This window comes from Diadema setosum, chromosome 11 (genome assembly GCF_964275005.1).
Source record: "Diadema setosum chromosome 11, eeDiaSeto1, whole genome shotgun sequence".
Classification (NCBI taxonomy): domain Eukaryota; kingdom Metazoa; phylum Echinodermata; class Echinoidea; order Diadematoida; family Diadematidae; genus Diadema; species Diadema setosum.
The window spans coordinates 26,501,642-26,517,384 of record NC_092695.1 but is presented as its reverse complement, the minus strand read 5'-3'; the positions used below and the strand labels follow the sequence as shown (position 1 = coordinate 26,517,384).

Here is a 15,743-nt window from a genome sequence, read left to right as displayed (position 1 = left end):
AATAACAATTGAGGACCTACTCTCTCTAAAAAAAAAAAAAAAATCGAGTGAAAATATTCACTCCTGAAGGAGTGAATACAAAAAAGAGAGTGAATTTAGAGTGAAATTGGAGTGAATTTCGAGTGAAAATGTTCATTTTCACTCATTTTGGAGTGACCTCAGGGATCACTCGAAGATTTTGGAGTCGGATCCCTGACGTCACTCTAAAACGAGTGAGAATGAACATTTTCACTAAAAATTCACTCCAATTTCACTCTAAATTAACTCTTTTTTGTATTCACTCCTTAAGAGTGAAATTTTTCACTCGATTTTTTTAGAGAGTATAGTAATCATACATTGTATAGTAAAAATGAAACAGAAGTGATCAAAGTGAGGTACATGTAATACCGTTGCTTTAAGTGCGAAAAATGGAGGGACCCACTAAAAAGACAGAGCTTGTAGTATATGTGAGCTTGTAGTAGTAATAGGCCCTGTGAGCGTTAGTTCAGCCAAGAAGGTATCTCCTTGGTTGAGCGCAGAAATACACAGGGAATACGAGCGTTAGTTTTGCGCTGAAATTCAACTTTGAATTCGAGCGTTACAGTTGAGCGCAGTTATAGGCCTTACTGTGATTTGGAGCGTTAGTTTAGCGCAGAAATTCCGATAGAATTTCAGATGTTGTCTTTACATAGAATATAACGATAGTTTAAAAAAAAAACTGAATGAAAAGTTTTGGCAACCCGTCTTTCATTTAAAGTGATTGGAATCAGTTTTAAAAGAATCGATAGGTAGTAAAAATAAATCGTTTAGCAACATTATGATTATCTAAAATTCCACTGTCGATATGTTGTCAATATACTTCAAAGTCACATATATTCTCATTTCTTTTTCTCTATTTCTCGCCACTGATTTGGCAGAGACTTGTTGACTTACAACTTTTGTTTGCGTTTCTCCACTCTATGAAAGATACTCTCTCCCGGCCTTTCCCTAACTCCTCCAAGTTAATAAGAGAAATTTCTCATTGAGCAGGTCAACAAAACTGAAGTCCTTTGTACCACTAATTTCTTCTCACTACAAATTCTGTTTGTTTGTCATGCACACGGCTGCACCAAACTCTTTAGAAGATCTGGATATCTTCACTCTTCATAAATACTAGTACTCTAGTCTGAAGACTTTTGGGCTTGTACATTCTGCCAGCTTTGTTCTCTCCGGTTTTATTTCTTGAATAAACTTGCCTATAACAAATTACACATTTAATTATTTTACAAAATCATATCAAGAATTACCATTGGTTTTTCACGTGAAACCTATAATTCCACTTTCTTATATCACAAATTCATTCAGTGATATGATAATCCCGCACAAATTGAATTTTTGATATCACGAATTCGAATATGTGATATCACAAACTGAATTTGTGATATCAAGAATGGATTTTGTGATATCACAAATTCAATTTCTTGATATCACAAATTAAGTTCATATGCTACACTTACGGGAATTTGTGATATCACAAATTTCATTCTTGATATCACAAATTTAATTCTATACAGATATCAGAAATCAACTTTAAATGCAAGAAAGGCTTGCCATAACACGGCATGCAAGTACGTTGATGGACTTCCTTGCCGATATCGCATTGCATATCATACCAAGTATTGTACAAGTACCCGTACTGTAATTTGTATGATACATTATCTGTACATGTACTAGTGCTTTGTTTGACCTTGGTTTCACCGTGCCGTTAGATTTTTTAATAGGATGTAGCCACCAGAGTAAAGAAACTCGTTTTTATGTTGTTTGGTAGTCACTTATTATTCCTACTCAGTACTGCCGGTACTGTTGCACGGTAGAATTACAAATTGTACTCGAAATCAGTGGGTGACACGTACGAAGGAAGCGGATTACAGAATATCGGAGTCGAAGAACGGTCATGTCTACTTCATTTGATTTGTGCAGAATGTCCAGTGTTGGTTAGATGCTTCAGTAAATACTGACACATACTAGTGCATGGTCCTGCATGAACTGTACCCATCATGAAAAATGCAATATTCAGTTCACTCCAATATATTGCGCTTCAATAGCATGATTTGAATTAGCTGTCACTAGTCAGTTAAAAATAGAAGAAAGAGACAGAATCCTTAGTGCTATAATGCTTGCAGTGCAATTTAACTAATGCGTACAGTAAACGTAGCCATGTTTTAGCCATGATTAGTCACTGATATAATCTATGAGGGGTTCATGCTTCTAGACGAATGTATAGCGATTTCCACTCGCTATATCCACTCGATGTGTGGGAAAACACTGATGATGAATGCAACATTGCTGTAATGCTCTCCGCATCCTGACAAAAAGTAACACGATTGGCGCGAATGATGGCCCGTTCAGGCTTATCGCAGTTCATGACCCTTGCATGCAAGTTGCTGTGTACCAGGGATCTGAGGTGACATCCTGTGTGTACAGCAGAGTGCTGAGCTGAGTAGGCTAGGCGGGTAACGTCCCTGGTACGGTAGACATCGACATTGCTGTACTGATATCGATTGTGTGACTCTTCAGGACTTTTGAGGGTAAAGCTGCCTGAGGGGGACAATACTGCAATGGCTTCATCGACAGAGAGATCTGGTATGTTCCATGTTCTAACTCTGACACCTGTCATGTCGACTGAACATTTCACCAAGAGGGTGATGTGGTCGAAATAGTTAATTAGAGGACATGACCGCCTTTGCTTAGTGTAGTGTGCATGCTTCGAACCATGCTGGCGCTTTTGTCGCACCTAGTTTTAGGCCATTGATTGGCGGCAATGTTCGTATCCATAGGGATATCGGATTCAGTCAGCTTCGTTTCTAGCATGTGTCTCCATGGTTCAAACGTACATGAGTGAAGTATCGTTTCTAACAGTGTACAGTGGCGGATCCAGGAATTCTGTAAAGGGGAGGCGCCTTTGCAAAATGAAAAAGGGGGGGGGGGGGGGGGGCGCACGCACCCCTCCCGGCCCCATTTTTTCTTCTTATTTCTTTTGTTTTAAATTACAAAAATAAAGAGGAGGCGCGCGACCGGTGCGCCGCCTCTGGATCCGCCACCTCTGGATCCGCCACTGGTGTACTAAGAGTCCGGGTACACATGGTATATTAATGTAGTGCACATGGTGGCTTGGGGGGGGGGGGGGGGGGAGGAGGAGGAGGAGGGTAAAGTGCAGAATGGGTTTGATTGGTCAGGAGTCAAAGTTCTCCTGGTAACATTTACTATCATGACACCAATGTGTACGTGAGCGAGTAGCGAGCCAAAAGTACACCGTCGGCCTGTTACATTGGCGGATCAAGGAATTCCGTAAAAGGGAGGCGTCTTTACAAAAGTAAAAAAAAAAGGGGGGGGGGCGCAACGCCCCTCATTTTTCCTTTTTTTTTTCTTTTAATTGTTTTAACAAAAAATAAAGAGGGGGCGCGCGCCAACATGTGCACCCCCTCTGGATCCGCCATTGTGTTTTTATCATTTTTATGTGCATCCTGCCGGGGCATATTGGCTTTGATATTTAGTCGTCTTAAGCAGCGTATAGAGAAGCTGATACATGTTAGCATGCCTACTACTTAATTGGTAGGGCCTACTTACTAGTATTCTGTAACCTGAAATATCAAAAGTATCGTTTTGAGGACTGAATAACTCGACCCCCCCCCCACACGCACACTTTACAGCATGTACCCTAAAAACAAAAACAAAAACAAAACAACAACAAAACACACAAACTAACAAACACATGCACACACACACGCAACAAACATACAAGCAAAGCAAAGGGGGGATGTGTTCGACTTTTCACTTGGAGATTTCTTTTGAAATGTGTTTGTGTGTTTTTTCTCTATTTCTCCCTCTGTCTTTAGACTCCTGATGTTTGAAAAGGGGCTATGAAAATTGATATTTGAAAGTCATAGAAGAGTTGAAAATTGTGCTGGTGAACAGGACGTGGCGTTCACAAACATTATCGTGAAATTTCTTTTATTTTTATTTACTTATTTTTTATTTATTTATTTATTTATTTTTTTGGTGGAGGGGGTGCGGTCTTGAAACGGGTTTTTAGATCCCATCTGCATGCACATGCACAAAGATATTGGAAGATAGCGTATAGGCCTATAGGGGAAAGAATGGTCAAACACATCACCGAACTGGGCGGGCTCGTCATGTTTCTGTGATAAAAGCAACGACAAAATGCCCCGAGATAGTTTTTTTTTTTCCCTTGGTTACAGCATAGGGTTTGGTTGGAACTAAAGTCCCTTGGTAACTTTCTTCAGAATCCCCCCAGTTTTCCTGAAATCTAATGGTAATCAAAATATTTTGGAGCGCAGGTCCGTTAGACATTACCCCGTGGGTCGGGTAAAACGGACCTATGGTGTATATGGCTCTGTGTTCCGTCCAATACCCCTAACTGCAGATCAGATTTTCCACGGTTTCTGTCATAGAGGGATCTACCTGTAAGTTTTCTTCAAGCCCCGTATAGAGTTTGTAATGAAACCGCCATGGACAATCTGTATTTCGATAAAAAAGAAAAGAAAAAAAGAGTTCATTAAAAGATATACGCAACTGGCAAATGCCGATTTTATTGTTGGGTACAATCGGTATTTTTGCAGAAACAACAAGATGAAAATGTAGACAATTTAAGTAACAGGAAAGAGGACGTCATTACCATGTTAATTGCTACGGAACGACAAAAAGTAATCCTTTATCGCATCCTAAAAATGAAATGGGGACAATCCAACATTTAGAGTATGGCATTTACAGGTTGGAAGAGTGACAATATAATTATTTAAAATGTTGGATTTTGCATTTCATTTTGAGAGCTGTCACGGATGTAAATGCGTGGTGAATAGGGTTGGCGCATTATTTCACGATGATCATTGATATATAATATGCCTACAAGAGTGAATTTTGTACTTCCATTCAGGCCCAGCATTCGGGCGAAGTTCCGTCTTGCACCACAACGACCTTCGGGAAATACTGCACTGACAAAGCTGAAACAGATATCATACTTGCCAACTAGTAAGATTTTATCAGATTCAGTAAGATTTTTTACGTTAAAAATAGCAAAATCAGATTTTCTGTCAGAGAAATCAGATTTTTAAAAAATATTTAGATATACCTTTATTGTGTATTTTCTGAAGATTTGACCGAAAGTAAGATTTTTAACTTCAGTTTGCATATAAAATAAGATTTTTGCAATCCACAAGTAAGATATTTCATCTTGAAATGTTGGCAGGTATGAGATATAAGAAACCCGAATTCATATTGCAACTGTATATAACACTAACTAAACGCATTCATGCGTAATAAGAAAACTGCTGAAAATCGTTAGAGTCAGAACGGTAAATCTTTTCAAAAATAAATTAATAGAGACCGTTATGGGTGCGCGTCATGAGTCCAACACACACGAGTCATACAGCCCATATACTAGTATACGAATATCAGCCCACGAGTCACAATCGTACAGCTCACGAGTCATACATCCCACGAGCTCGACACTTGGCAAATACTGTATGATCCATAAGTCCAACTCTAGGCAAACAAGACTCACGAGTTTGACGCTAAAGCAAAAAAAAAAAAAAAAAAAAAAAAAAGAATACAAATACAAATACATACCCCCCCCAAAAAAAAAAAAACACACACACAAACAAACAAACCGTGCACAAGACCGACATTACATTGGTTACGGAGCTTTATGATGTATACGCAGTGTTGAACTCGTAGGCCTCGTTTGCCTGGTGTGCGGACTCATGGGCCTTTTTTTTTGTCTACACTAAAATGTAGTGTCGGACTCGTTGACCTTATTTGCCTTGTGTCGAGCTCACGGGCTGTATGATTCATGGGTCTTTTTTACTGTTGAACTCGTGGGTTGTATGACGCTTCGATGTTAGCTCTTAAAAACAGATGACCCCATAAAATAACATCGGGTTCATATCAAAATCTTTCATGATACACAATACACATACATCGTGTGTGTGTACATATACATATGTGTGTGTGTCTGTGTGTGTTTGTGTTTGTGTGTGCGTGTGTGTGTATGTGTATGTGTGTGTGTGACACTTTCATTACACGCGTTTTGTTATGGTCTTGTTTTATATCGCCGCTTACTTTCCATTCTTTAATTTGATCTTGATTTACTTATTGATCAATATTACCCTGTATTATGAAAAATGAAACTTATAACTAGACCCTCCCCTTGATTTGAGCTGATACCACAATATGCCTAATTCTGTGCATAAATCTGATATGATTTTGAACTATATTATGTATTATGTGTACTGTTCGGACAATTAATAACATAATGCTTTGCATATGTTCATACAATACCCTGTATACATGTATTTGCGTATGTTGTTTATATTGAAAAGATATTTTATTTACTATTATTATCACACAGGGTATCTCTTTGCAAAAGCCAAGCTTGCTGAAAGCTATCAGAGAAAAATAAGAGATCGGAATATACGATCTAGAGTACTGTAGGCGTCCCGACAATGATAGTCTACTGGTTCCGCATCTATAGCCCTATCGCATGGTTTTCTTTAAGAGAATACCCAGTACAAACGACATTTCGTGCGTCTAAATTCAATAATGATAGGCCTGTGCACTGTTTATTATATATAAAATTGTGTGTATGTGTGTGTGTGTGTGTGTGTGTGTGCGTGCCTGGGTGTGTGTGTGTGTGCGTGTGTGTGTGTCTGCCGGCCGGTGTATATACTACAGTGTAATATCAAATGATATCATAGTTAACGTTGCATCTGCTTTTTAATCGTTGTCGATGATCGCAGTGACACTGGTACGTCTCGGCATTAGAAATGTGTTATGTCTCTTATAGATGGAGTTGAGGAATGACAGAATGAGGGTATTATCAGTTTGTAAAGCAAGAGGCTAGATACATACAGCCAGATACCTAGGCCAGAGCTTGTACAAGGTTGATCCACAAAACATACTTCATCGTGTAAAATAAGATCACTAACTTTAACGGTGTAATACGGGACCATCGTTCCCCAACAGAAATTAAGAATCGTGAGCATTGTATTCATATTACAAAATCAATCCCGTGCTGAACAGTATATGCACTAAAGATTATGTAATACACATTAATATGCGTTATTATACAGCCTGATACTAGTAGTCGATCGTGAAGCGATCTTAAAGGCATTATTTACCATTTGCAGATGAAACAAAAACCCTGATTTAGTTCTTAAAAAGATTCTGAAATGTGAGTTATGGATAGAAACAACCAAAAAATAAATTAAATGTAGAAATTTGAATAAGTATGATTAAAGATAAGTGTTGTTAAATATAAAAATGTGAAGAATAGTTATAATAGAAATGTTTCTAGACTAAACCGTTTACAGCTGTGGTTTAGTGAGAAAAATAATGATATCTCCTTTCAATTTTATAGGCTTTATTGCGAAATTTTCACATGGTAGGATGTTTTGAGATACAACTGACCTACACATAGCATCAAAATAATGTGACAACTTGAACAGTTTTTAGATCACTGCTCCCAATGGTATACAGGACCTTTAAGCAGCGAGACGAACGATTTCACGTCTTCTTACACAGTCGCTGGATGCTATTCTGAGTCAGACCAGGGAGGTGGGGCTTTCCACCTCCCTGGTCAGACCGTGCTGGTTTGGTCAGCCCATGGACCTCCGTAGGTCCATGGTCAGCCACACAAAGTGACCTCCCGCATAAAAGCAGACTACATGTATGTCCGAGTTGTATTGTTGAACCCTTTCCCTCTCCCCGTCCATGCGTATCGTGGAGCTATACATGTGCAAACACTGAGATCTATGGGTGTTCGCTCAACCTGAATTGAAGAACCCACTGCTGAATTGGGGGACCTTACATAATGCATATGTAACGGTCTCCACTCGCATAGGTCATCAGTGGGACACTATACGCGCAAGATTTATCGGATTGTGCATCTTTGTAGGACACTTAGTACCGTCTTTAAGCTTCTTTAATAGCGAAACGAGGATACCACCCCTTGGTTCACGCCTTACTTTGGCATAATACGATGCTATCTTCTGCAGCAAGTGAGTAGCTCCTTGGTATAGCATGGCTTCGGAGTAAGTACACTAATTAAGAAGCACACAGATATCGGGATTCTGGTGTCGACTTACTGTAACCGCTGCACGCAGCGATTGAAAGTGGTGCGTGCTTTATACTCATAAGAAGAGCACCTGAATATTAAGTGTGGCGTTATAAAACTGGTTAGACGCCGTTGGCTAAACTTTTATTTGTCACCGATACATTCAAGCAAACTTGCAAATGATCCAGACACGTGTTTGGGATGTATTTTTACTTGCTATAAGAAGGTGCGTCATTGGCTAGATTTTCATCTCATTTCCGCTGCAGGTATGAATAATTTCGCCCACTTGTAAAGACAGCATCGTTTTTTGGCGAGCCCTTGGTGGGATCAGGGTATACACGTTCTCGAGATATGGACATGATATACATAAAATGACTGAAAAAAACCTAGCAGCGCTCGTCTGATTCAGAGCTATAAAGTAAACTGTATTGATCTTTTCTTGTGTTTACTGATCCTACATAGAGCAAGCTGCGCAAGTCTTTACAACGATGAAGCTCGCAATTTCATTCTATGATTGCGCCTTTCTTGGTGCGATTTATGCTACTGCCCAATATATTTGTAAAAAAAAAGTGTCGTTACGACAGCCCTGTCTGATATACAAGTGCTCGCACACAGTAGGCCTATACGCATGCGTTCGTGCGAGTGTAATAAGCAGACGACAGGTGCATGACTATTGTGCACTATACACTATCTGATACAGTTGTATATACATTCTCTATCTCGACAAGTTCACCTTCATAGACACGTGGATTGAGTGAATGCAGCAATGAGTCACAGGTTTGAGGAAAATTGGACGATCGGTTCAGAAGTTATGAATTTTTCAAGTTTCTGCTCAAGTCACTGCTGGATGAGAAGACTACTACAGCTTGTATTGTCACAGTGTAGAACAACATAAAGGAAATACAAAGAAAATTCAACATATTTTCACTTTTCTCGCCTAGTAAAAGAACACTTGACTTGCCTCTTTCAGAAGGCAGGGTGAATGATATTACCCTTAACATACGTCAGTTACAAGTTGAGGAAATGTGCGCTTTTTTCATTAAAAAAAAAGAATCTTTGTTTTCCGTAAATATCGTTCTACGCATGTGACATCATACACTACATGCAGGACAGTTTTCTCATCCAGCAGTGATTGTATAGATATTTTAAGAATACGTAACTTTTGAACGGATCGTCTGATTTTCCCCAAACTTTCACTGATGTGTTCTTCTAATACTGGTGCATTCACTCAATCCACATGCATAATATGAAGTTGGACGTGTCCTTTAATTCATTCTTGCCATTTACTTCAATCAGACGAGGAAAGCGATCGAATGAGGTCTTCTTTGATCGCATAGCCATTAAAGGACTTTTTCTTCTTTTTTTTTTTTTAGTTTTAAGGGCTTTTTTTTTCTCCAATGCTGGGTGTATTGTTGATTTTGCAACTTTAAGTATATCCATCTCCTCTCTTTCCAGATGCGCTCAAGGGCAAGGTTGTCGTAATAACGGGAGCCTCAAGTGGGATCGGTGTTGGTATCGCAAAGGAGGTAGCGCGAGCCGGAGCATCGGTCTGCCTGGCTGCCAGGCGGGAGGACAAACTGGCTGAAGTGAAGGAGAGCCTTGACCAGGATGGAGGACACAAGACCATCATTGTTAAGACTGACGTCACCGTCAGGCAACAGGTGTGACGTCATGAATGACTTTCAGAGTGATCTCATCTATCTTCTCTTTGCCTCCTACTCTTTCTTCGTGTTCTTCTGTTGCTTTGTCTGCGTTATTTCTGTCTTCTTCCCTTTCACCTACAGTTTCTTTTGATTCTTTATTTCCATTTCCCACAATCTTTTTTAGGTTCCAATTTGTAGCTTTTTTCCTTCTCTCTTATGAGTTTTCTCGCTACTTTTTTTATACACCATAAACATTTTTTTTTTTTGACGTGACAGCAAAATACTGCTGAATTATGAGTTGGCATACTTTATACTTCTTCCATTTCACCTCTATAGTTTCTTTTGATTCTCTTTTTCCGTTTCCAACCATCTTCTCTAGGTTCCAATTTGTAGCTTTTCTTTTTCTCTCCTATTAGTTTCTCGCTACTTGTTTATGCACCCACCTCAAACTTTTTTTTTTTTTTTGACGTGACAGCTGAATACGGCTGAATTATGAGTTGACATACTTTATACTGTGCTACAGACAAAGATAACAATGGGAATTCCCTGTTCGAAAAGGGAGGGAAAATCCAATATGGCATGATGTTGTTGTGCAGTAAAAAATATCCAAACAATCACGACATTATTCAGCTATAGACATGCAAAGCAGCTCTTCTGTCATCCATTGTATTCACTATTGTAATCTGACCCAAATTACGGGCATTCATCCTGGAGTATAGTTACGTTCAGACGGTGACCCTTAACCTCAAGGATAGCTATCTTCGAAGATAAGTTCTGGCCCCTATAACTTCGACGCGCGTTCACACGACGAAGCTTGCCCTCGAGGGTAGCTTGTCCTTGAGGATAAGCCCCTGCCCACGTAAGTAGGCCTATACGAGCGAGTCCCACTCGATGATAAAACCTCCTGGAAGGAAGTTCGCTATGACCCCAGTATGAGAGGCACTGATTGTACCGTATGCCCCCCCCCCCCAAGGAAAAAAAAATTACAACGATGCCTTCCGCATCGGTAGCTTTAAAAATAGTGAATCAGTCCAAATGCAATTTCAGCGTATGAAACTATAACGCATTCCCCACATCTTACAGAAAACCCCATTCGATTTGCTTCAGAAGTCAAAGAGAAATTTAATGAGTAATTTTGTAGAGCATGTCAGAAGTCTCTTCCCTCCAAGTTCTGTCTATTGTATTCACACATTAATTTGCATTTCCAAGAGCATCCATGTGCTAAACTTGGAAGAATCAGATTCATGACATGCTTTACAACAATCCACATATCTCTGTGATCGCTTAACAAAATTAAATGGGGTTTTCTGCAAAATAGACGCTAAGATGTTATATTTTAAGACTCTGAAGTAGCATTTAGACGGGTTAGTCATATTGGGTGTTATCAGTGCGAAAAGTGGATTGTAATTTTTTTTGGGACATACTGTACATGTATTTATGTTCGGGAGGTTGACCTGGTCTACACGTTCGTTGATCATTGTGTCCACACGATGCTAACTATATGAGTGGGGTCCTCAGCCGCTCGTGGATATCTCGTGGCTCTTATCTTTAAGTTAACGTCAAGTAAGCTTACTATCGAGTGCGTCTACACGAGCTTATCCTCGAAGATAAATCCTCGAGGTTAAGGATCACCGTCTGAACGTAGGAAAGAGACTGAATATTATAGGACATGTACCTGTCTAGTCCCGCTATTTTTCCGTCATCTTGAGAAGAAGATAATGAAGTAGTATTTCACACGTCAATGTGTGTTTTATGTAAGAGATGCAATATGTTTTGTCCTCGGCATAGTCCAAGTTTTGGCTGCTCTTTCTGGATCATAAATCTCGCAAGCCCATGAACATGTATGTGTCTGTGTGTGTGTGTGTGTGTGTGTGTGTGTGTGCGTGCGTGTGTGCTTGTGTGCGCGCACATGTGTATAAATGTGTGTGTGAAATGAACTGACTACTAGTATATCCATGCTCTCCAGAGTGTTGTTATTTTGCCTCTTTCTTGGTTTAGCAAATTAAATATACTCGTACCATGGGTAGCAAAAGAAACCCTTTCAGGGTATACATGCAAATAAGAAACTATGAAAAAAATGAGTTAATAATACAATACATGCTTATGGTATATTTCAAAGTCTAGGAGAGTGTTGTTGTTTTTTTAAAGATATATCTCTCTATTTGAACATGATTTATGAAGATCCATTTAAGTTTTTTTTTAACCTGTAGCAATGCCGCGTTTTAGATTTGACAAAAAATAAATTTTGCTTTGGAATGGGTGAAAATTATATAGCATGCTCTCCAGGGTAGGATGAATACTATTGTGCAGGCAAACATATTCATCAACTGCTGGACCAGCACCATATCAAAATAGTTACCAACATCCAAATACATTGCAGTTCATAATATCGTTGTATCACGAGAATGCGCTGGCTCGATTTACAGGAGGATTAATCTTTCTCATGCTCTAATGTATTGCTTTATTCCATTCAAACACTACTCCTGTTCGTGTTTGGTAACTTTCCTCTGTTTTTGTCGACATCACTCTCGGTTGATAGAGCCACATTAAAAAGAGAGCAATCATGTTGTGGTCTACAGGTGAAGGATCTCATAAAGGCAGCGGAAGAACAGCTGGGACCAGTTGATGTACTCGTCAACAATGCCGGGATAGGCTACATGGAACTCATGAAGAACCTGCACGAGGATAACTGGGAACGGACTGTAGACATCAACTGCAAGGTGTGTAAGCTGATTAAAATACTTAACCTTCTGCGCGTTTCACTCTTGTTTGTTGTTGTTTTGTTTTTCCTAGAACGATGAGGACATTGCCTCCCTCCAGGTGGAGACCTGATGGATTTCTGATTCAGACCAGACTCAAGAAAACTCTAAGTCCTCCTTTCCATCTATGAATCCACCATACATCCGAGGCGTCGGTATAAACTGAATAGTCGTATGACGTCGACTCTGAAAGACGATAGTTATTCAAAAGTTCTACGTTTTCGGCCAAAAATGTCACTCCCTCGCGAGCCTTCTCGTTTTGCGTAATCGTGATAGGGGCCTTCCAACTGGCTGGAGTTCACACATCTAAAACACTCTCTGGTTTGTAATTGTATCATAACGGTCTAATGACAGGGTGCACGGACACTATCTTACCCACCACCTTCGCCAAAGTTCTAACCGGCACTATGGTCTTTCCAAATAAACGAGAAATATCGGATTTGAGATCCTCGACTCGTCTGCTGGTTATTATTGGCTGAAGCTCCTTCCTCCAATAGGAGATTTAGCCTTTCTACCAACCTTCAGTGATTTGCTGGCTATAGCTTTCGTCCACTCCTGTGGACTTCTTCAGGCCAAGTGATTGCACCGTTTCTCTGACATTGCCTGCTTGTTTCTTGATCATTGGAGCGAAGATTGGTGATAGGCTGTATCCTCAACTGACAATTTTCTGCATCTTCTCCTTCCCCTTTTTCCTGCGCTCTCGATTGCGCCCTCATGATTCGATTTTCGATGTAGGAATCCTCGGCCAGGAGAGTTCTTCGGTCAGCCATCCAGACTCCGAGCTGTCAACCATCTTGATCAATTTTTGTCTCTGGTCAATAAATCTGAATACCGTCGTTTATCCGCTGCTTTGCTTCTGCTCTCGCCGTCTCTCCTTTTTCTTTCAAGATGATGTGGGCCTCTTTTAGCTTTCTGGCCAGCTTTACGTTGACTCTGTGAGTCAACGTAAAGAAGAAAGAGAAGAAAGCCCGGTAAGGTAATTATTTTGTTTAGTACTTTGTTCTACTCAGCTACTGCTGTATAAGAACAGTTACACGGGTGAGCATTGTTCTGTCATACCAAATTCTTATTTCCTTCTCACTAGATTTTATAATCAGGAGAGGGTGCAATAATAAGAAATTGTTATGGTGATTATTTCTCTGATGCCTTGAAATAAACTTGTCAGATTCATGGACAACTAGTTTTATCATAATATTTGATTGGATGTATTTGATGTATTTGTGAGCGCATCTCTGCTTTGGACCAATCCAGAACGCTATTGTTTTATCAGAATTTGAAGAGATTAAAAAAAAAAAATTACATTCTGGTATCCTCCCATACCGAACAGGGGGTCCTGAACGGCATTGGTGCCGTGCTCCCTGGAATGATGTCACGAAAGAAAGGTCACATCGTGAATATATCGTCAGATGCCGGGAGAGTGGTAAGCAGGAGACTTATCAAACATCTACAATATTTATGATGTCATCAACATATTTACATCTTGTATAGACATTGTATATTGTAATTAGCATAGGAGGAAAAGACCGTGCGCACTGTCGATTGATTATTTGCCGTGTGATCAGCAAATGTTATTGTTGTTCTGCAAGTTACGAAAAAGAAATCTTTCCATGAAACAAGCCTTTGCTGTGTGCATTCTGTAATAAAGCACTCACATTGCAATGTTTCTATTTTAATGTCTTCTTTGTCCGTAGCAGCATCAAAACTTACCCGATGTTTCTCAAGACGTAACGAACCGTCTGAAAACATACACCAGACGATTTGGATGACATTTTTGACGAGAAGGAGCTAGCTTAAATAGATGCCGATAATTTTGCCTTGAAACTAAATAGAATAGTGTAGTTCTACACTGTGGAAATGATCCGTTGCCACGTATTACGGGTAAGCATTTCATCTCAAGACGGCGCCGCTGTCGTAGGTCTTCCAAACATGAAATCATTCCAAGTTCTAAATTGTCATTTTGCGTTGAACGAGATTATTTATCAATGGTAGTCATTTTCTTGCAAAAGCATCATGCATCTGTTGATAATGATTATTCTCATTATTTCATTTATCATTGTCATTGCATAATCGATGGCGCATTCCACCACAGGCCTTCCCGGGATTGGCTGTCTACACAGGCACCAAATTCTTCGTTGAGGGCGTCTCTCGGTCTCTTCGCATGGAGGTCAAAGATCACGGGATTAGGGTCACCTGTATACAGCCAGGTGACGTCACTTCCAATTTTGGTGCTGACAGCGTAGACAAAGAGGTAACTTTAAAACCTGTCCAATGCGTAATGTGTCTTAAGTTTCAAAGATTTTGCAGCCTGTTTTTGTTTGTTTGTTTGTTTGTTTGTTCTTGCTTTTTTGTAGGGGATCAAGTCTTTTTCTTGAGAGGGATCGAGACGAAAGGGGATGATCAGTGGAATTTTTAGAGTGTGTTTACGTCGGGGGAACTTGACAGTTGCGTTTTGTAAAGACACAAAAAACCTTGAATTCAAGAGGGTGGTGTTGAATGGCGTGATAATCTCCATTTCCATTACGAAGATCGCCGATGTAAAACTAGTTAAACGCCAATAGCCGTATTGCGTGTGGTCTCTTTCGAAGAGGTTCAATAGTCTTTCACAATTTGTTCACGGCGTTCACTTCCCAAATCAATATGGACGACCTGAGAGGTTAACATTACTTCGACCAATTATTAGACAAACTCTGTACGCATCTGTGCCCCATTTCATAAAAGATGTTTGGATGACAACTCTTGCTGGAATGGCAACTTCCCATACCAACAGCCAATCAGGAAACTGGATTATGTCGTTACCATGACAATTGCCATTCCAGCAAGAGTTGCTATCATAGCAATTTTTTATGAAACGGGGCCCTGGTGTGTTCGTGCGTTCGGAACCTGCTCTGGCAGTTGCATCCATATACGGAATAGCGCCCTCTTGATTGTCGGAGCTGCGCTGTGTGCCTTTAATTCTATCACTGTAAAAGTCAAGTTCACATGCACTATAGCTTGAACATAATATATAAAGACAATGTTCTAAAGGCTTATAGTATTTGACTCGCCAGGCCAGCAGGGGCTGTAATTTGAGGAGATGGACCATTCTCTGTTTGATTTTAACGTGTAAACATAAACGTAGACATATTCAACTGAGTTTATCCTCTCAATCCAATTAAGGCGCAATTACATATATTATAAGTATCAAGTTGGATTGTCATTTTCATGAGCACGTTTGCAAACCTTTTCACATTTCTCTTTTAGTGCTTAAAGTAA

General features: G+C 39.8%; 1 protein-coding gene across 1 annotated transcript in view; it reads left to right on the top strand.

Moving 5' to 3' along the window:
- Positions 1-2,461: 2,461 nt before the first annotated feature.
- Positions 2,462-15,743, top strand: part of LOC140235231 (uncharacterized) — a 13,862-nt gene continuing 580 nt past the window's right edge. The window contains exons 1-5 of the mRNA XM_072315263.1: positions 2,462-2,601; positions 9,545-9,750; positions 12,312-12,452; positions 13,819-13,911; positions 14,581-14,739. Coding sequence (XP_072171364.1) covers positions 2,577-2,601; positions 9,545-9,750; positions 12,312-12,452; positions 13,819-13,911; positions 14,581-14,739 — 624 coding nt within the window. The 5' untranslated portion in view covers positions 2,462-2,576. The remainder of the gene's footprint in view (positions 2,602-9,544; positions 9,751-12,311; positions 12,453-13,818; positions 13,912-14,580; positions 14,740-15,743) is intronic.